The 22,886-nt window shown below is 37.2% G+C and overlaps 1 protein-coding gene and 1 long non-coding RNA gene across 5 annotated transcripts in view; both read left to right on the top strand.

Moving 5' to 3' along the window:
- Nucleotides 1–4,820: 4,820 nt before the first annotated feature.
- On the top strand, nucleotides 4,821–8,367 carry LOC136819070 (uncharacterized). The gene is made up of 2 exons (XR_010848391.1): nucleotides 4,821–4,874; nucleotides 7,275–8,367. It is a non-coding gene; the product is annotated as an uncharacterized lncRNA (long non-coding RNA).
- A 6,554-nt stretch (nucleotides 8,368–14,921) lies between these two features.
- LOC136819057 (mucin-2-like) overlaps nucleotides 14,922–22,886 on the top strand; it is a 33,471-nt gene continuing 25,506 nt past the window's right edge. For all 4 annotated transcript variants that reach the window (XM_067075223.1, XM_067075222.1, XM_067075224.1 and 1 more), the window contains exon 1: nucleotides 14,922–16,097. Coding sequence is in view for 3 of the 4 variants with exons in the window: in XM_067075222.1 (XP_066931323.1) it covers nucleotides 16,073–16,097 (25 nt within the window). In the remaining variant the exon portion in view is untranslated. The remainder of the gene's footprint in view (nucleotides 16,098–22,886) is intronic.

Below are 22,886 nucleotides of genomic sequence, written 5' to 3' on the forward strand. Positions count from 1 at the left end.
CATAGTATAAGAAAGCCGCGGCTGGAATGATAACATCTGAATTTCTACTGTTCTATCTCTGTCGTATTTGATGACTATTTGTTGATCAAGAAATAAGTAGTGTAGCATCTTTAATGGTAAACTTTATTAGTTTGTCGTTAATACTTACTTCGCAGTGCGTTTTAGACATTAATGATATGCCCTTGATAATACACTTGCATTATAATATCATTGTGCAGGAAAGATCAACAATAAGAAATTTAAACAAGCACAAAATGGCTGGGCTGAAAGAACTAAAAAATTAATAAGGTGCCTCGAAATGCCTTCACAATATTTTAGTGAAATCTTTCTAGAAATCAATGAAATAGTACATCAAGATAATTCTGTGAAAATTTCAAGCCAGCACCTTCAAAATTTATCATTCAAACTGACAGGAAAGTTGTTATCTTAAATATAGTTCTTATAATTTTAATTTTGGCGAAAAACTATCGTTTCCGCAAAATACCCCTAAAATATGTCCAAAATCAGTTAAAGTGTTTCATTGGGTACAGATTCAAAGATATCTAGAAATAAAAAATCTTTTTGTAAAGGAAAACAAGAATCGCAAAATTGCGACTAAATATTTCCTTAAAAATGAAGGTCATTATTGACATATATAGAAAAGCACACATAATAAAGTATACATATATATTTGTCCAGAAAGAACTGGCATGTTGTTTGCTTTGATTTGGTGTTTAAAAATATGTACTTATCAGTCCTAAAAAAAATACAAATTTGAATATAATGAGGGCAATAAGTCTGGTTAAATGTTACTTTATTCACAAGATTTAAGGATTACTGAAAAAATACTACTGCAGATGAACTAAACTCAAAAACTAAAACTTTACAATAAATTTACATTACGACAAAGTAAAAATCTATCTTTAATAGCAACAAAGAAAAAAATGTGGCTCAAAGTTTTAAAGCATTTAAATAGTTGTAAACAGTAGACCTTTTTTTAAAGAGGCAGCCATATTGAATAATTATGTACTCCAGCATAACAATGATACAGCCATGCATAATTACTGTATCATGCATATTTTAAAAATTCAGTAGGTATAGAGAATTCAAGATTTGAAAACAGACACTGCATTGGTTTACAAGACTAGACTAGAGAAAGATGTCAACCATCCACACGGTTCATGAAAAAAATAAAGTATTTTATCAAAAAAAGGTTCTCTTTTTTTTGGTAATCAATACACCGTTTAACAGGTGTCGGTTGCGCACGCGTATGAACACTAAAGTGAGCATTTATTTTTACCTACCGCCTCTACGGTGGAGATGGCGAGACTGTTAAACGGTGTATTCCAACAAACAACAATCAATATATATACCGTAACAGGATCCCACAGTGTAAACATTATCAACCAACAAAACCCACACCACCAAAATTGTAAAAATAAGTCAATATAATTTCTATCAACAATTTCTCGTAAAATGTTTTATTTCCAACATTCTGACTGTCTGATACCAATCATGGCTGGAGTCATCATGTGTAAGAGTGACTGTGTATAACATCAAAAGTTTATTGAAAATCATCCCACGCCCTTATCAAAACTCAGTATACTTTAAGTATATGTTATTTTGTACTGCAAGTATACTTTCAGAAGTACTAAAAGTATACTTTCAGTATATATTTTGATGTTTTAGGAAGTATACTTTAAGTACTAAATTTTTGGAACAATATTCCATATACTTTAAGTATACTGCATGGAAATATACTTCATATATACTGCAAAAAAGTATAAATAAAGTATACTTTCATAGAAATTGCTAGTATTAACCACATGGCCATTCAAAACACATTTTCAATGAAATTTGAAAAGTTCATGCCTATGGCTTATGAATTTCAAGAAATTTTAAAACCAAACTCCATTAATCTGATACATTGAAAGTAACAGTAAAGTAACTGTAAGTAGCATTAAAAAGTAAATATTCTTGAAAGCTCTTTAAAGAAAATCTGTATCCACTCACTTGACTCACACCAGGCTTAACTTAAACTACCTAGCTCATCATGCTGTCAAAGACTGGGTATATAGTGCACCATTAAGTTTGAATAATATACAGGTAATCTTTATACTTACATAAGCAAGGTCACTGCACACCATCCAACTTTACTTATCGTTAGCAAACCCTTCATCTTCAAATTTATAAATGTTTAAAAACTTTCAAAAAATGGTCAAAAACAAATTTCTCTCACAACACCACACTCATTTAATGTTCTGATGTTATGAGAGAATTTTTTCATGTGTTTCAAAGTTTTTATGAGATATTCACTTCTTTTAAAAAAAATCTTTCATGCATGAAAATTAACAAAGGAAAAATGATTTCAAAACAAATAAGAACTTTCCCTCTCCAAGGGCAGTATACTTAAAGTATACTTTTTGATCTAATGCACCTAATTATTTTTCTTTTTATCTTTTTTTCAAAAAAAAGTACAGTAAAGTATAAAAACAGTATACTTTTCTTATACTTTCTGATTGCAGTATAAATGCAGTACACATTTTGTTAATTTGAGTGATGCTTTGATTTTTATAAGTATACTTAGAGTATACTTTAATCTTTAAATTTGAGCAAAAGTATGAATGCAGTATACTTTCTATATACTGAAAGTATACTTTTCTAGTCAATATTTTGGTAAGGGCGGTCATGGTGAAGCTAAAGATTTATCAACCAAACAAAACTGACGCCAAGTCAAATCTGTCGCTTAAAAATTTCCATGAAAATTACAATCGAAACTTTATCTCATAAAATGCTTTTTTCAACATTCTGGAGGTGTTCAAAGTTAGAGGTATCATACGTAGAGCCAATCAATACATGAAAAGTCATTTGCTATCCCATTTGCCATGAGATATACAAGTCAAGAAATCAAACAATAACCAACAAATCATGTCTCTTCACTTTCATGTCACATCGTGTTTATATGGGGTAACCAGAAAGTCAATCCACAAGAACAGCCATCTTCCTTTATTACGCACGTGCAAGCGCAGCGAGCGAGTGCGATTCTTTTGGCAAAAGCGCGGGAAAAAAGCTGATATGCGGGGTGATAAAATCGATTTTTCAGCTTTTTTAGCCTCGTTTCCATTCAGAATTTCGTCGTCGTGTGCAACTGTCTTAAGTCCCAATATGGAGAATTGTCACCTGCACCCGACTGTCTGTTGGAAGCATTACGTAATGGATTTTTCCCAAATCTCTTTTTAAATCGAGCTCCGGCGTGAAAAACAGTAAGATGTTTTTCATACGACGATGAATACGTCATTTCTTCGAGAAACGTCACCGGAAAATATAAGTATCCTTCTCGATCGGGAAACGTCGCTCGGTTCGGAAGCGTATTGTTGATCAGACCATACTGCCTTTTAACAGTCAAAATAAAGATGGCGGCAAAAATAAACAACTGGTTGCTACCGCTCTTTCGCTATTTTTCTTTGGTTTTTATGCTTTAATGAGTTGAATTGGATCATGATTTTTGTGTGATTGTTACAAGAAATGGTTGATGATGAAGTTTTCTTATCATTCCTTCCTGAATTTGATGTTTCCTTTGGTTTGGCATGAGAGATTGACACGATCAATAATATGAGACCAATTTTGGCCTACTTGTGGACATTGATATCATGTGTTAAACTTTCATCAATTATTTGAACATAGTGAATATTGACAAATATCAGTGGATATGTTATCTTCAAAAATTGATAAATCTTTAACACTGTTGAGGTCCTGTGTCACAACAATCAAATCAAGACAACTTATTAGCACCTAAAGTGATGACAAAAAAATGATAAAAAATTAACAAGGTCTTTTTTTTGGAAATGATAAAAAATAGTCTAAAACTTTAATTTGACCTTGAAATTGAAAATGCTATGGACAGACCAAAAATATGATAATTTTTTATCAAATTTGACAGGTTTCGGTTCTGATATATGTTTTGTATATCAGAGTTTAGATGCAAATGGTTTGTTTTGATATATATCCGGACTCTTGGGACAGCCTCACTCTCATGCGTATTTAAGGCCTCAGTTCTTCCACATGGACCTTTTTCAGTTCTTCATTTGCCTAGTGCTGACTGCTGTATTTTTGCTGTTTTATTATATCCTTGCTGTGCTGTACTTCTAATCAACATGCTATCACAAAGACTGTTTTTTACTATCCTGATGTTCCTGACCACCCCTCCTCTAACTCCTACCCCAGCTGCTGAGGATGACACCACCAATGCCACAAGGAAAAAGAAATGCCCTGGATGCCAAAGAAATCACGATATTCATACCTTTGGCCCACCAGGTAGGAATTGTCAAGGCCCTGTTTCACCAAGCTCCTCCACCACATATTCTCCGAACAGAACACGGTCTAGTCGTGTTGCTAGTCCAATAGACTCTGGGAAAAACCCCAACACTGTGGCCATGTCAGATGAACAGCTGAACCAATACCGCCAACATTTACAACTTTTAAAAAATCAAGAGTCTGAACTTTTGGAATCAATTAGGCTTGAACAGGAAAACTATTTAAGGAAGAAAACACCCTTAAGAGAATTCACGTCAAACTGAAAAGCTTGAACACGTCTCAAGGCTGCAAGAAATCGCCATCTCGTCCCGCACACCGCCTGCGAACCAAACAATATTCCACGCTCAGGGGAACCCGTTCTACTGGATCCGCCATCTTTAAATCGTCTGATAACATGTCTACGTTACTTCATCGCCGCTTCTTTCACATCAACAATTCTGCTGTGCTCGTTTGGTTTGCTGCTACTGGTGCTCTGTTCCCTTGTTGAATCCTGGTTTGAATGGTCAGATCCTCGTTTGTCATCGCCATTACACAAAATGAACTTTTCCTGCGCCCAACACGTACAAATGACATCACTAGAGGTAAAGCATACGTATTGTAGACTTGTTTCCAGAATTCGCCCTGCTGAGGATGAAAAAGTTTTGTCGTACACGACATAACTGCAAGTTGGCTTTAATTTTACAGGACTCCAAACCTAAACTTTCTTCCGTTACAATAGAGCATATAATATGCGAATCTAGAATTTTTTATGAGCTACTTTTTTTCTGGGAAGCTTTCCACCCTTCTTCATGTACAGGAATACCTCTCTATGCGATCAAGGTTCTAGAATTGGCGACTAAGTACACATGGCAATCCGTGCTGCGTATGATGATGAATTTCGGATTCTGCAGCACACACCTATGGATTCTCATGGAGTACGATCATAGTCACCTACATGAGGTTGTTCTTGCCTCGCTGGGCTGCGAAGCTACCCTCGTGGACTGGGCTGGGCAATGATACTTCCACACCCAAGAGTGATTCGTCTTTTGTCTGGCTGCGGGTAACAATAAGGGTCCAGCCATCAGTCTCATCTCTCCCGGTTGGAGATTTGTGCATGTTCAATTCTCGGAAGGATGTCAGAAGTCTCCTTGCAAGTTGCTCAATGCTTGTAACCGAAAGGTTGGTTCACTGGTTTGCGGAAAATCTCACCAAGTTTTCCTTCTCCTGGCGAGGGTGGCTCTCATCCCTTTCCGATAAACCTGCTCCATCTCCGCTTGACTCTGCAGTTGGGACAGAAATCCTGATGATCCAGACCGTCAATTTCTATTTGACGGGGTGGTCAATGGGTTAAAAACCAAACGAAGCACCAGCAGAAGTTTGTTGATGTGAAAGAAGCGGGCGATGAAGTAACGTAGACATGTTATCAGACGATTTAAAGATGGCGGATTCCGTAGAACGGGTTTCCCCTGAGCGTGGAATATTGTTTTGGTTCGCAGGCGGTGTGGCGGGACGAGATGGGCGATTTCTTGCAGCCTTGAGACGTTCAAGCTTTTCAGTTTGACGTTGAATTTCATCTCTCGGCTGGAAATTATATTTTAGCGAATGAAAAACCTGTTATTGTCAGTGCACTTGGAGCAGTTCCAAAGCCTGATTCAGAGGATCTCCGTTTGATCCACGACTGTTCGATGCCCCACGGTTTGGGTGTCAATTCTTATATTGATATTGAGAAACAATCTTTTCAGACCCTAGATGACGCCTGTCGGTTGATAGGGAAAAATTTCTTTATCGCCAAGATAGATTTGAGACACGCGTACAGATCTGTCCCCGTCCACCCTGCTAACCATGCTGCTCTTGGTTTGAAGTGGAAATTTAGTGGGGATGAGCACTACACGTATCTAAAAGACACACGTCTCCCTTTTGGAGCACGCAGCGCTCCTGGTATATTTCATCGTTTGACCCAGAGTGTTCGGCGCATGATGCAGAGAAGAGGCTTTCCTTTGATCATTGTATATCTTGATGATTTCCTGGTCATTGGTCGGACTCGGCAGGAATGCCAAACCGCTTTTGATACCCTTCACTCACTCCTGATATCCCTAGGTTTCACTATCAGTCCTTCTAAGCTTGTTTCACCTTGCCAGAAACTTGTGTTTCTTGGTGTTGAGATTGATACTACAACATTGACTCTCGCACTTCCTGCCAAAAAGCTAGGTGACCTGAGAGACGTTCTGATGTCTTTTCAGTCCCGAGCTCGTGCATCTAAAAGACAGTTACAACAGCTGGCTGGCCGTCTCAATTGGGCCTGCAAAGTCATCTATGGCGGCAGGACCTTCTTGCGTCGGATCTTGGACCTTATGGGTTCCTTACAAAAGCAGTCATCCAAGTGTCTGCTCAATGAGGAATTTTTTAAGGACATCTCTTGGTGGCTAGATTTTCTTGACGTTTTTAACGGTCAGTGCTCATTCCATGACATGCGACCTGTGACTAATATCCACACAGATGCCTGCAAGACAGGTATTGGAGCAGTGTTTGAGAACGACTGGTTTTATTCCAACTTGTTAATTGATGCCCCTGCTTTAGCAGGTTTGCACATCAATTACAAGGAGGCTCTTTGCATTGTGTTTGCCTTAGAACGATGGGCTCCTTACTTGTGTAATAAGGTAGTCCATATTTACTGTGACAACACGGCTGCAGTGGGTATGCTAAACAAAGGATCATCTCGAAACCCGCTCATGATGACTTACCTCAGGCGTCTGTTCTGGTGTTCTGCCACATATAACTTTCGCCTCAAAGTTTTCCATGTCCCCGGGGTCCTGAATGTTGTTGCTGATCATGTCTCTCGATTGCATGAACACAAACATCTTGCGGCTTTTCTCCAGTATCTTTGTGACCACTTTTATCGGTTTGCTTTATCTGATGACATTGTCTGGCACATGTCTGAGAACTGTTTCTTGTTTCTTCTTGGTTTGTATGGGTCTGGCTCATGCCTTCACTCTGCCTTTTAGACTTTGCGTCTTCACTGCTGGCAGATGTGCAGTTCTATCGTGAAGCCACCTATGCTGTCAATACCCGCAAGGCCTACCGTACGCACCGTAAGGTCTATCTTCAGTTTTGTCATATGCTTGACATTCAACCAGCTCCGGCTGACTGCATTCACATCTGCATGTATGCTGCCTACCTTGCTAGGTTCCTGTTGCCGCAGTCTGTTTGTGTTTATTTGAATTTTGTTGGTCTGCTGCACCGTGAGATGGGTTTCCCGAACCCTCTTCTTGACAACTGGTTCCTTTCCTCTGTGCTCAAGGGTATCAAGCGTTCCAAGGGTATCCCTCCCGTTCCCAAGCTCCCCATCACAGTGGATATCCTTTCCTTCATTCACTCCCAGCTCAACCTTCTGGATAGCAAGCAGGCTTCTTTTTGGGCTTTGTGTCTTGTTTCCTTCTTTGGGCTTTTCCGGAAGAGTCACCTTTTGCCGGTTTCCCAGAGGGAATTTTCCCCGGTCACCTTTCTCACCAGGTCTGACTTCACCTTTGTGGGTTCAGGGGTTCACATCAAGGTGAGATGGAGTAAGACCATCCAGTTCGGTCAGCGTACTGTTACTATACCGCTGGTGGCCATACCCTCTTCCCACCTTTGTCCTGTTTCGGCTGTTTCTCGTGCCTTCTCCCTCACCCCTGGGGCACTCCCATCTGATCAAGCCTTTTGTTGGAGAGATTCTCATCTTGGGTCGAATAGGATTTTTATCTACCGGGATTTCATGCGCATCCTTCAGGCTCACCTGTCTCGTTCTGGGCTCTCACACCGTCAATATGGGTCACACTCATTCAGACGTGGTGGGGCCACCTTTGCATTAGAGGCTGGTGTCCCTCTTGACTCTATTGCAATCATGGGTGATTGGAAGTCCGATGCGATGTATCTTTACTTACACATGCCCTTGTCGCAGCGTTTGCATGCCCAGCGTTCTATTTCTTCACATATTTCAACTTTAACCTAACACCTACCTTCACATTGGATTTGGACATTTTTATTTTATTCTAGTTCCTGTACATATTTTGTCTGTGCCGTTTTCACTTTTATTTCAAGAACTGAAAATACCATGTAGATATTCTGTGTGCCTCTCTGCTCTCCCCCCTTTTCGGCCACTTGTGTTTAAGGTTCTGATATATGTTTTGTATATCAGAGTTTAGATGCAAATGGTTTGTTTTGATATATATCCGGACTCTTGGGACAGCCTCACTCTCATGCTTATTTAAGGCCTCAGTTCTTCCACATGGACCTTTTTCAGTTCTTCATTTGCCTAGTGCTGACTGCTGTATTTTTGCTCCACCACCCTCCCCAGCATCTTTTGGGAAGCTTCCTTTTTTCTTTTTTATGACCAGCGTATATGGTTTTAGTGATGCCCTTTTTTGTCAATGTCAGTTTATATTTCAGTATTTACTCATGTTTTTGTTATTAGTTTGTATTTTTATGCTGTATTATTTTATGTGTTTGTGATTTGTCCTTTAATAAGCTTAGCTGTGTACTCATTTTTATTTTATTCTAGTTCCTGTACATATTTTGTCTGTGCCGTTTTCACTTTTATTTCAAGAACTGAAAATACCATACGTCAGCAAAATTTGTTTTTTAAATAACTCCAGTTTGGCTAATGGTATAAACATGATAATTGGACCAAAGTTGCATATCATTAACAAAAACACTTTTGCATAATCCTTTTTTTCAAATTTTGCTGACGTCAGCAGAAATCAGCAAAATACGAAAATTTGCAATAAAGTGAATAAAATTTCAAAAAAATTTTTTTTCAAAATGATCCTTTTAATGATGTGCAACTTTGGTCCAAATTCCAATATTTTTCATAGTGTCCTCCAGGGTTTGTTCCCCCCACCAAATTCTTGATTTTTTTAAATCTCCCCCCTCTTTTTTCCCCCCCCCTATGACTTTTCAGTTTTTTAGTTTCCCCCCTCTTTTTTGCTTTCCCCCCAGAAAATTCTGAAAATATCATTTCCCCCCCATATACCCGTATAAATTTCTCAAATTTCAACCTGACACAGACGTAAAATTTTGCTGCAAAAGGAATACTATACAAAATAGAACAAAAATTGGTTAATTTTCAATCATGATCTAATCACATGATATCATGTGGACTGACCTTGGTTGCTGAGATAAAATTGAAGTGATTTCACACTTCCCCCCACCAAATTTGCCAACTATCGATGTTTTCCCCCCTCTTTTTTTTCCCCCCTTTATTATTCAAATTTTCATTTTCCCCCCTCACCCATTCAAAACTCGAAAATTGATTTCCCCCCCCTTTATAAAGGGGGGGGAGGACACTATGATTTTTGGAAAGCTCTCAAAAAATTAAGATTAGAGATATACTCATAGGTTCCAAATAAAGGGGGGGGGGGGGGTTCGAATAAACGGGGGGTTCGAAAATTTTCTAGATTTTAATAAACGGGGGGGGGGGGCCTAATTGCCGGGGGGGAATTGTACTTCTGAAACCCAAAAATAAGGTACAAATAGGATAAAATCAGGCTATTTAGAGCAAAATAAGGGGCCTTCTCTTTGACAGCTGAAAATATTCTTAGAGATTAATAAACGGGGGGGTCCTAATAAGGTCCGGGGGGATTGGAAAATTTTCGAAAAATTAACAAGCGGGGGGGGGGCCGTTTATTTGGAACCTAAGAGTATTGCAAGTATAGGTGATTTCTGTACCAAACTCAAGATATTAACCCTTAAAAACAGTGTTTTTCAGCCAGAAACAGCTGTTTTGTACAGTTTTTGCGCTATTTGAAGCTCAATATCTCGAGTTAGGTACTGAAATCACCTATACTCGCAATATATCTCTAATCTTAATTTTTTGAGAGCTTTTCAAAAATATACAACAGGTCTCTGTTTTCTCAAGCTAAAATTTTCATTAATTTTTGACCCTATAATTTTTGCCTGAGACCGTAATTATTGTCCGAAAATCACACCAAAGTGTCCGAAAAAAAATTGGAACCTAAGTAATTTTGATTACCCTACCCCTTAGTTTTCCAAAAATGTATAACAAGTGCTTCTAACAAAACAATCGAGCGATTTCAAAAAATCGAACAAAATTCCCCCTACTAAGAGTACACACAACAAACTTTCAAAACACGCAAATTGAAAGCAGTGATTATGACGTCCGACATGATGCTGGTCAAAAATAGAGGGGGTATTTGTGACATTTTTGTCGAGGTTTACATTTTGCCCCATGAAATGTGCTAAGTTCGAGGTTGACAACTGAAACTTTAGTATGGTTAGGCTGAATAATTTTGCTTTCCAGACATATAAGTATCTTTTTATGAGGTTTACCCTAACTCGAGATATGCTTTTTTGAAGTAGGAGCAAAAGTTGAGGGTAACACGGCCTGAGGTTGACACTGTTAGGGTTCTTTGACTCCCTGTAAGTTGACTTTTGAATTAGATTTTGGATATGTTATAGCTCTGAAATTATCTCAAAGGGTTGAAAATTGCTATGAAGGGTGTTATTTGAGGTTGACATTTATTAAATGGATCCAAAAATGAGGTTGACATTAGTTTTGTGCATAATTTTGACAAAGATAGATCAATATAATGACTTTGGCTTACAAAATATCATTATTGACCATCTAAAAATCTTTTTTCAAGGAAATGTCTGTTATATGAGCAAGTTTTGAGGTTGACAACAACTTTTATTTCAATGCAAGGTAAAGTGCCTTTTGATGGAAACAACCAGAAGCTCTTTTAAAATCATTTGTAAACCTCAATTCTATTTGTTTTTAAGACAGAAAGACTATGGAATTGGATTCGAATGGTTATTGAAGAGTTTTTTGAGGTTGACACCCCAAAAAGCCTTTTCTGTCCAATTTTGACTGAATACAGACTTTTCCGGCTTGTCAACCTCAAAAACAGCTCATTTAATGGGTTTTGTTTGAAAATCTGTCTTTGCTTAGCATTTTTGCCTTACTTAAAACATATTGTAATGTTCTAAGTCCAAATTTTGAGGTTTACAGTGCATTTTAATAACATCGATTTTGTCAACCTCAAATTAGGTAATATAACAGGAAATCTTGGTTCTTTTAACACTTTTTGTCCTGTATAACTATCCAGGGAGCTATTCTCACCAATTTTTACATTTCCTTTTTAGTTCCCTTTTCTGAGGATGACATTTCCTTGAACTAGTCACTTTTGGCCTGTCAACCTCAAACTGGCTCGAATAAGGGAAATACTTATATCTATGGCTTTGTCTTCATTAGCTCTATCACCTCCTGAAATCTTACTTCAGGATACCAAGTTTTGAGAAAGATATTAGCAAAATTCTAAATTTGGTGGTTTTTTTGAGAAATAAAAATGTCACACTATTTTTGACCAGCATCACATTCTTTCCTCCTGAAAAAGAAAATATTAAAACCATCGTTTTGATATACAAGGTCAAGCACCACACGTTAGTAAAATCCACTGTAAATCAGGGGGTTCAGATCAATGTTTTAATTTGATCATTTTGCAGTGCTATTCCCAGGAGAATATTTTACAGTCAGGCAAATAAGGATTATTCTTGTACCTTCGTTAGTGATTTTTCAGCTTGAGTTTATGTCTAATGTTATGGTTTTTGGAAGTGCTTGTTCTAAGAAAGAGATGAGTGAATATAATTATTTTTGGTTTTCAAGAGAGGCAAATTTAAATCTTTCTTTAAATCTACAAGATTACACTTTATATAATGCCTATAATGCAGATAAGTTTTATATTAATACTTTTTCTTTTTGCATAGGTTTTGCATTTTTTCAATAAAATCTCACCACGGCACTTCGGCCAATACAATGATGGAGTACAAGGCTGAAAGCCACATGAATATGGTTCATCCTATAAAAAGAAGCGGCTAGTACGAAACGCAGGTTCAGGTCACAGGTTTCAGGGCCAGGGTTCAGGTTTCAGGGCCAGGGTTCAGGGTTCAGAGTTCAGGTTAAAATTGTCTACAATACAGACTTGCCTTTTTCAAATTGCTGACCTCTTTACTTCTCTTTTCTCTTTACTCTCTTTGTGTGTGTGGGGGGGGGGTCAAACAAAAAAGCGAGGGCTGAATGGAATGCACAAGAATGCATTCACACCCGACCTTTCACATCTTTATTTGATAAAAGTGTTTACAGTTAGTGTTTCGCTTGAGTAAATAAAAGCTACGTTGTTACGAACGAGGATGAAATTTTTCTTTTAAGAACACAAATTCAACAAAAAATTAAGTTAGTTTTGCCAGGTTTTACGGAAAAGAGAAAAAAATTCGTCAGCTTCTATTCCAGCCATTTCTTTTTACAGGAGGAATAATAGAACTTATTATTTTTCGTTATTATTCTGCCCATTAATACATTTTTCAATATAATGGTAATTGTTCTTGGTCAATGCTTTGATTTATAATTCTGCTTGTAATAGAATATTTTAATTTCAATAATCTTAATTATTGTTTATTCAACCAGTTTTGTAACAAAAAGATAATTTCTACTACGTCAATTGAATTATGAAATATTTTCAAAGCAACGTACCTGCTGTCTCATATTTTAAAAAGTATTGTTCACCACCAAACTATTAAAAGTTTAAAAAGAAAACACTTTTATTATATAGAACACGAACTCTAGCAAATGGTCTGCAGAATAAATAAATATACCTCGGAACATTCTGGTCTGCAATGTAGACAATTTTAACCTGAACCCTGAAACCTGAACCCTGGCTCTGAAACCTGAACCCTGGCCCTGAAACCTGAACCCTGACCCTGAAACCTGAACCCTGACCCTGAAACCTGTGACCTGGCAGGACCTGGACCTGCGTTTCGTACTAGCCGAAAAAGAAGTTCATTCTATGGTGGCCTATCTTGTGAAGTGAGGAAGGTGGTTGAACAAAATGTTTTTGGCATTATTGATGGAACAGTAGGAAAGAGTCGGAAAATCTGAATAAAGCAATAAATTTATAACTTTATCATGTCAAAAGTCAAAGGATATTTTTCGAGATGAACTAACTGAAAATTTATAGCTAATTGTGTCATTCCAGGCGTCCGCGCTCGATAGGATCAATCATCGGAACGGCTTGATGACGGATCGATATGTGATCGATGGATTACTTATCGATCCGGATAGGAGATCGATAGAGGATCGATACTCAAGATTTTTTTAAGCTTATGATCCAGACGTAATTAATCGAACCAATCGAACGGTATCTTTAATCGAACTTTGTCGAACTTAATCGAACTTTGTTGGCCGATTAATGTTCGACTAAGTTCGGTTGTCGAATTTTAATCGAATACTCACAAATTTCTCAAAATACAAAGTTCGATTAAGTTCGATTACTGAAATCGAACTTAATCGAACTTTTTTTAAAGAGACCTCGACAGTTCGATTAGTTCGATTACATTAATCGACTTAATCGAACTTTGTCAAGTTTAATCAAATAAAAATTTGAGAAAACCCGAGTAACTGAAGGCCGCTCCAATTGCGTGTAATTCGATCGCACTTTTTGCCGGCTTTTAACGACGCTTTGAGGAACTTTGAAGGACCCCCACCGATGCAGGCGTGTACCCTCACATCCCCCCTGACCAGTGGGCACCGATCAAACTCCCCGGAACCCCGGTCGGGACCTCCAGCGGCCGTCCACGGTGATACCCAAAGGAGGTCATTTTTTCCCATTTTGACCAATTTTCACCAATTTTTAAGCCTTTCCAAGCCTTTTAAAGGCTTCGGAGCACTGACGGAGGGTACTGGCTTTGAGGGAGAGCAAGGCAGAGGGTATCCGAAGGGCTATGGGGGCTGTGGAGGGCTGTAGAGGCCTCAATTGGTCTCACCGGCGATTTTTCCTGGTGAGAAAGGGGTGTAGCAGCCTCAATTGAGGAGGTGATTTTTGGCAATTTTTGCCGGCTTTTGACGGCACTTTGAGGAACTTTGAACGGACCCCCAACAGTGCAGGCATGTACTCTCACATCCCCCCTGACCAGTGAGCACCGATCGGACCCCCGGGACCTCGGCCGGGACCCCCAGGGGCTGTCAACGGTAGTATCCAAAGGAGGTCATTTTTTGTTGTCGAACTTTTTCGAAAGGAGTTTTTTGTCGAATTTGTTGAACATTTCTCGTTGTCGAACTTTGTCGAACTTAATATGTTTTGTCGAACTTAATCGAATACTCACAATTTTAGCGACTTTTGAAAAGTTCGATTAAAGAATTTAATCGAACTTTTGTCGTCCGATTGAGTTCGACAAAGTTCGATTAGTTCGGTAATCGAACTGTTCGATTAATTACGTCTGGTATGATTAGTTATCGATCTATCATCAATCTATCATCGATCTATCATCGATCTTTTATCGATCTTATCGACCCTATCGAGTATATATCGATTCGTCATCGATTTATAATCAATGACGAATCGATTAACGATCGATGACGAATCGATATACTCGATTGAAATACTAGCTCGATAATGGATCAACGAAGGGTCGATACTCAAGACTTTTTAATGGCTGAATCTTCCATCGATCTCCTATCCGGATCGATAAGTAATCCATCGATCATATATCGATCCGTCATCGAGCCGTTCCGATGATCGATCCTATCGAGCGCGGAGAGAGTTATATCGGATCACCCAAAGTTACCTTCATTTTTTTATTTTTCGTTTTTTTATTTTTTTATCCACGGATCGCTGATAGTCACCTTTCCGGGGGTTTTGTTGTTTGGAATTGATTAACTAACAGTTAGGTAGGGTCAGGGTTGCTAGTAACGGCTTGTCACTGTGCCGGGTGCATACTCGGCGCCTTGGGCCCCGCAGGGTTGCTAGTAACGGCTCGAATTTCAGTCAGGTTTAAAAAAGGGGTACTTTTACCCATATTATAATAACATTACCCCCGTCTTTTGCTAGTTTGGTATAATATGTTATGAATTGCGTGGATTTGCTGTGCGGCGATGGCTCAGTGGATAGAGCGCTGGCTTCCGAATCTGAAGGTCTTTCTTTGGTGGTGGTTCGAATCCCACTCGGTGCGAAAATTAAGTTGGTCGAAATTGATGGACAAATGATTGACAGTAGGGTGCGCACTCGTCGGGATTTTTTGCGCGGAACGAGGAAGAATTTACAAAAATGAACTTCAAGGCATTAGTACTTACCTTTAAATCATCCAAATGTGTTCATTCTTTTTTTCAAATCAATCAGGAATTATCAGGGAAACAAGTAAAAAAAACTGCATCAAGGTATCTATTTTCTTTCCAAAGATATTCATGTTTTTCGACGTCAAGTTGAAAACGCGATTTAGCGCTGACCACGGCACCGGAAAATTCTCGACCCACATTGAAACAAATGGCTGTCGATATTGAGCTGGTGCATCTTTTCAATCGCGGTTTTTTTAGTAAACCCAGGGTAAGATTAGGCTACAATCTATCACAACCTGCTTTATTTGAAAATCTACAGGCCGTCTGGAATTTCGAAAAATAAGAAGAAATTGCGATTTTTTAACAAGATTGCGGATTTTTTCATTTAAGCAGCTTACACCATCTGAAAGCTGAGGATTTCAGCTTTCTAGTGGTGAAATTTGTTTTTAGCTATCATTTCCAGCTCATTATCGATAAGCTAAAGTTTAACAGTCATCGGGCCGATTTTCAGACCGCGCCAGCAAAACTTCTCACGCCCGCCACGCGGAAGACTAGATTTCATCCGCCATTTTTGGCGCGATTTTGGTGCTTCCGAAAATTATTTCTTGCTGGCGTGGTGTAAGGAGGCGATTCTTTGAAAAGGTGGTTTTTTTGTGGTTTGAAAATGGAATAACTTTGGAACTACTTAACCAATTTTAACAAATGACCCCTCATTTTTCTCACAAAGGTAAGGACTTTCAAATAAAATTAGTTTGGTTTCTAAAAATTGAGGGGAAAATTTTGGCCTGTCCACCCTATTGACAGGTATGAAAACTCAGTCAGAAATGAGAAACTAAGTCTCAGAAACTCAGAAACTCAGACAGTCAGAAAAGAGAGAGACAGGATCAGAGATAAGAAAATAAAAAAAAAACATGAGGGTACTTTGGGTGATCCGATGTAACTCTTTCCATCGAGCGCGGACGCCTGGGTCATTTCAAAAAATTCGCTTTTGGCTAGCGAACATTTAGAAATAGAAGAAAAAAAGTTTACAAAATAATCCAGCTTGCTCCAATCAAAAATTTTGGTCACTAATCTTCTGACAAAAACAACCAATGAAACTGTCTGGTCTACGAAGCAGTTTAGAAGGATTAGAAGGATTTTCTCAGACTGTAAAATACCAACCTTCACAGTCTTTCCGCCATTTTGAATAGAATGTTTTGAGATTTCAGCGTATATCTTATATCTTATAGTGGTTATTATTCAAGATAGATATTTGTTTGAAGTGCTGTTGTTGAGCGTGCAAAACATACATCTACTTTGTTTTCTAATTCAAGATGGTGGAGGCAGGCGAAGAAACCTATGGCTAAATCTTCATGATGCACCGGCCGACTAGCCTTGAAAATTAAAATCTAGCCTTGATAACTTTCGTGTCGATGGCGCACGGAATCAACTTTCGTGTACGATTACATCGAATCAAAACAATAACAAACCTCAATCAACATAAAAGGGGTTGCGGAACGACCGTTCCGTTTTCGCAAAGCGAAGAAATTTCGACACTAACAAATTATTTTTATAAGTCAAACTTTTATTGATAATGTTTTCCAACTCAACTCTTTCTTTTTTATAAGAATTTTATAAAAACAATACGAGGCTCAAAAATTAAATACGCTGGGTTTTGAGCAATTCAAAAACAATTTTAGGCTCAAAGTGCAAAAAAGGACAGCCAAACCTTTAAAAAAATTTACTTGTTCTTATAAAAAATAGTGCAAGTGACAAAAAAGAACACACATGTTTCTTGTGCAATGGCTGAATGACCAACAACAAAGATATTCCATTAGGCTTTAGGCTGGTAGTTTATCTGAATAAATTGAAAGACTTTTATCCCATCTTTTTGTGAGTTTTTGATGCTCTATAAAACTTTTACAAAGACAAATTTATCAACAATTCAAAAATTATATTATACATTTCCCTTCAAAATTTAAAAGAAAATAGTGCGTAGTTTGAAAGATGATTTTGAGCTTTTTAGCCATTAGAACCTAGTATACAATCTCTCAAAATGTGCTACCTCTTTATGATATCATTCACTTCAAATGTAGTATCAATTTTCCAAAAAGGAATCAGCAGCCTAGCAATAATTTCCAGTAACATATCAAGACTAGTGAGATTTTTTGCGTGATGAAATTTTGTCTTTTTGTGAGTCTATTTTTGCGATATTGTGTGTTCGGCAAAAAGATGTTCCCAATGTTTCATTTATAAAATCAATCCAAACCAGTCCAAACTAATTTTTTCAAGAACCTTGCCTTGCAGAATAAAATTCAAAAACTTCTATAATTCATATAAGTATATTAAAGTAACGCCATTACTATTTATTAGGCGGTAATAATAACAAGCGTTATCTACAATCTCACGTCAAAGAGTTTATGAAAATATAAGTTGATTTGCCTGTAAAAAACACTTTTTTGTGAAAGATATCTTGTTTGAAAATATATTCGCGCTACCATCAAAAGTAACATAAGGACCCTGCCGACGCACCGGCTGTCCGGTGTATTTGTCCGGTGGCAAAAAGTATCCTTTCGTTACACCAGACGCTATCAGTCCGGTGTTGCATACAGGGAATTTTGGACGCCGGACATTTATGAAACAAAAAATTAAGAAACACCGGACGCACCGGACTGGTCATGTCCGGTGTTTTGATTGTCCGGTGGAAAAAAATATCCTTCTCCGGCCGACACTGGACATCCGACTTCCTTAAGTCCAGTGTAGAGATTTTCCGGTGGTAAAAAAATTCTCATTTTACACCGGACTTTCGTGTGTCTGGTGTTCGTTAAGTCCGGTGCGTCGGCAGGGTCCTGTAACATATAGGTACTTTTATCATTTAAGTTGTCTTTTGGGCTAAAGTCATCAATCATGCTTTTGTTATCACTTTATCGTACAAATATAAATCGGCATTATTCTAATTGATGATGATCAAGCTCCAATGTTAAACAAAAATCTCTCGAGAGTCAGCAAGCGATAATGGAATCAACAATCAATCAAGCCAAATCAAGATGATTCCATTATCGAATAAATATTGAAGAAATCTTCAATGACGAAAAGAGCAACTAGTAATTATCATTTTGATTCTGCTTTCCAGTACAGTCTTCTCTTTTGTCTCGTAAACATTGCACGGAATAACATGGAACTGGCACAATTTATATTCAGCAGGACCATTTCATTATTCTCCATCAATCACAATCTGTTCATACAGTCATAATAATGCTATGTATATTTTGGTTTTATGCTGCTTCTTTGTTGTGCACGTTCACCCACCAAAACTCTGAAACACTGATGCTGATTCAGCCAGTCGGCCGATCGATTGTTAAAAGTCACCCATCACATCAATCAAGCTCCTCTTCTCTTCTGACACCTGAACCCTGAAGACAGAAGAGATGAAAATAATTATAGTTAGAGTAAAATGGAATAAACACACGACCCATATAAATAAAAATAAGCCTGTAGAAAGAAAACATTGCCATATGATATCCATGAAACACATGGCCGAGAAAAAAACATTTTGTTTTGTGAGATGAAATCCAATTTGATACAAAAAAGTCAACACAAAGAAAAAGTACTAATGTAACATTCCAAAGGTAGTTGAAACTATAAAGGTGAAAAAAAATGAAGATTTACCTTTCAATGGGCCATAATCAGTCCAAAAGTTAATGCATCCACCTCAAAAACCGAAGAGATTCGTTGGTTTTCTCCATTAGTAGGGGCCACTATGTCGCGAAAAAGCTTCCCGTGTGCAGCAGCTTGTGCAAAGGGATTTTATGATTGAATATTGTTCCTTGAATGTAGAAGATCAAAATTTGAGAGGTGGGGCCGGGTGTGACCACCCGTTGCCATGGAAACTGACGTCATTGGTTACTATGGCAACCAAAATAAAAAATCGTCAAAATTGAAAGATTTTTGTTTCAGTCGAAAGAGCATGAAAAACTGATAAAGAAAAAGGTCACAACCTATATCTGAAAATGAATATATCAGGAGATATTAAGGAAATAAGGCAAAATGACGTCATAAAACGATGACGTCGTCGAAAAATAAAAATTTGCCAAAATTCAAAAACTTTTGGTTTTTTGGAAAGAGTACCTTCCAGTGAACAAAAAATAATATTACGAAAAAGTCTGAAAATCCTTTTTAAGAAGTCTATGAGCCAAAATTGATATTTTTAAATTTTGCCTGTAATGTGTTTTGGCAAGCTCCAACCTTCGACAGGCAAAAAATGAAATTGTCAATTTTGGCCAATAGACTTTTTTTAACGAATTTTCAAACGTTTTCGTAATAATATTTTATGTTCCCTGGAGGGTCTTTTTTCCAAAAAACCAAAAATTTTCGAATTTTGGCAAATTTTTATTTTTCGATGACGTCATCGTTTTATGACGTCATTTTGCCTTATTTCTTTAATATCTCCTAATATATTCATTTTCAGATATAGGTTGTGACCTTTTTCTTTATCAGTTTTTCATGCTCTTTCGACTGAAATAAAAAATTTTCAATTTTGACGACTTTTTATTTTGGTTGTCATAGTAACCAATGACGTCAGTTTCCATGGCAACGGGTAGTCACACCCGGCCCCACCTCTCAAATTTTCATCTTCTACATTCAAGGAACAATATTCAATCATAAAATCCCTTTGCACAAGCTGCTGCACACGGGAAGACATAGTGGCCTCTACTACATCTTTGTTGTTTTGAAAATGAAACGCAGAAAAAAAGACTGGGCCCAGACATCTGGAAGAAGCGGGAAAAAAGCAAAGAAGATAAAGCTTTGACACTCTTACTATTAATTGTACAAAAGTTGCAATTTTAATCAAAAGTCTTACTTTATAATACTTTTGATATCAATCATATTCTATTGCAATAAATATTTTTACAAAACAGATACTTTTAATAGTGCTACAGAAAATTGACCCCATCCAACACGAAGCAAAGTCGATATGTCACCGTACGATTTTTTTTGAAAATTTCGTGCATATAACAAATTTTTTACGCCACACGTATGGAATACATTTGTCACATATTTTTACGATACTAGGTATAACGAACGTTAAACCTAGTATAACGGACGTTAAACCTAGTATAACGTTCGTTATACCTAGTATAACGATTGCAAAACCTAGTATATCGTTTTTAAACCTAGAATAACGGCCAAAAAACTTGATATATCGATCATGAAGTAACGGTTTTTACGGCAGTCGAAAAACGAAACAACTGTTAGTTAGTATGACCATAGCCTTTGTTGCTCCGGCCTAGGAGCCTTTAATTCTCTCTTCCGACAATCGTCAAGACATTTTTTGTCTGTTTATCTAATCCGATGATCTATTCCGATTTAACAAAAACGGATCACTGATTCCGATAATACTGTGATTTGATTGGCCGAAAAGTATTTAGAAAAAGATGGCTATCGAAAGGTCGTGGACTGGTGAGCTGTGAATACTGGAACTGGCAGGGGGGGTCAAGCAGTTAGTACAAGACATCATGCCTACTAAGTGATTCTTTGGAGGAAAGAGGCCACACCACCACCCTTTGACAGTTAGTATGAAATATACTAAGTGATTTCAAAGGAAATTCACTAAGGACAACCCCTTAAAACCTATCAAACGAGAGTGTGATATTTACTTTTTGTCAAACCATGTTCCCAAAATTGTTTTGAAACAGTTATTGATTTGGTATGATGAATTAAAATGAATCAAAAATTTTATTTTAACACAACGCTGTACAGCGATATATGTACAAGAGTTTCAAATAACGAAGTACTTCTCAATTGATACAATAATGAAACACCGTAAACCAAAAACATAAACATAATATGTAGCGTTCAATCAAGGCAGAAAAAAATACTTTTTCATGATTTATAAAATCAACTGACTTTTTTCTTTTATTTATCAATCTATAGTTAGGGAATTCCCCTGATATAGTGTTTAACTAAAGGGTAATACCAAACAAACTCCAAAGGGGAAGACTTAAATGTCTTAGGTTCTTTGATTTCTCTTATGGAGGGGGATTTCCCTGATTGCTTTTAGTATTTATTTTTAATATTTTTCTAGAAAAGGTAAAAAAGTAGCACTTAGTATTCATTTGTACTAACTGTTTTCCTAGATTTTTTACTTGACACCACCCTAGCAGTCACTTAGTACCATCAAGTACTAACTGATTTTTAAAAATTTTGTAGGTATACCACCACGGTACTAACCGGCATGATGTCTTGTACTAACTGCTTGACCCCCCCCTGGAACTGGCAAATCTCAGTGAAAAATTGATCATTTTCATCCTTATTCATGATGTTTTGGACATGATTTATGAGAAGTTTGATGTACGTTGTACTGCTACTGTATACTGAATTCAAATACGTGTGTTTCTCATGATTTTATGCTGTAAAAATGATCTATTTTGGACTTTTGGACTTTTGGTCATTTTTCATGATGATATAATTGGTTGTCTCTTTTGGATTTTCAAACTTGACAATGAAACTTTCAAACACACAGCCATTGATACACAGTATTTTTTGTGGTGTTATGTATGGCTGAAAATGATCCTGTTTTGGACTTTGTTATTGTCGTATTCATCATCGGCTGGCGACCGTTCCTTTTGATTTTTCAAACCTGACACAGATTTTTTACAAACATATCACTATGGGAATTCAATAAAGGATACTGAAACACTGTTCCTATGTAAATTTTAACAAGATTGGAGAAACTTTCACAGTCAGACAGTGTTATGGCTGAAAATTATCATTTTTGGACTTTGTTGTAATTTCATCGCGGCTGGCGACCGTTCCTTTTGATTTTTCAAACCCGACACAGATTTTTTACAAACATATCACTATGAGAATTCAGTAAAGGATACTAAAACACAATTCCTGTCTAAATTTGAACAAGATTGGAGAAATTTTCACAGTATTATGGCTGAAAATGATCGTTTTTGGACTTTGTCGTAATTTCGTCGCGGCTGGCGACCGTTCCTTTTGATTTTTCAAATCCGACACAGATTTTTTACAAACATATCACTATGAGAATTCAGTAAAGGATACTAAAACACAATTCCTGTGTAAATTTGAACAAGATTGGAGAAATTTTCACAGTATTATGGCTGAAAATGATCGTTTTTGGACTTTGTCGTATAATTTCGTCGCGGCTGGCGACCGTTCCTTTTGATTTTTCAAACCCGACACAGATTTTTTACAAACATATCACTATGAGAATTCAATAAAGGATACTGAAACACTGTTCCTGTGTAAATTTTAACAAGATTGGAGAAACTTTCACAGTCAGACAGTGTTATGGCTGAAAATTATCATTTTTGGACTTTGTTGTAATTTCATCGCGGCTGGCGACCGTTCCTTTTGATTTTTCAAACCCGACACAGATTTTTTACAAACATATCACTATGAGAATTCAGTAAAGGATACTAAAACACAATTCCTGTGTAAATTTGAACAAGATTGGAGAAATTTTCACAGTATTATGGCTGAAAATGATCGTTTTTGGACTTTGTCGTAA

This window comes from Clytia hemisphaerica, unplaced genomic scaffold (genome assembly GCF_902728285.1).
Source record: "Clytia hemisphaerica strain Z4C2 unplaced genomic scaffold, Clytia hemisphaerica genome assembly, whole genome shotgun sequence".
NCBI lineage: Eukaryota > Metazoa > Cnidaria > Hydrozoa > Leptothecata > Clytiidae > Clytia > Clytia hemisphaerica.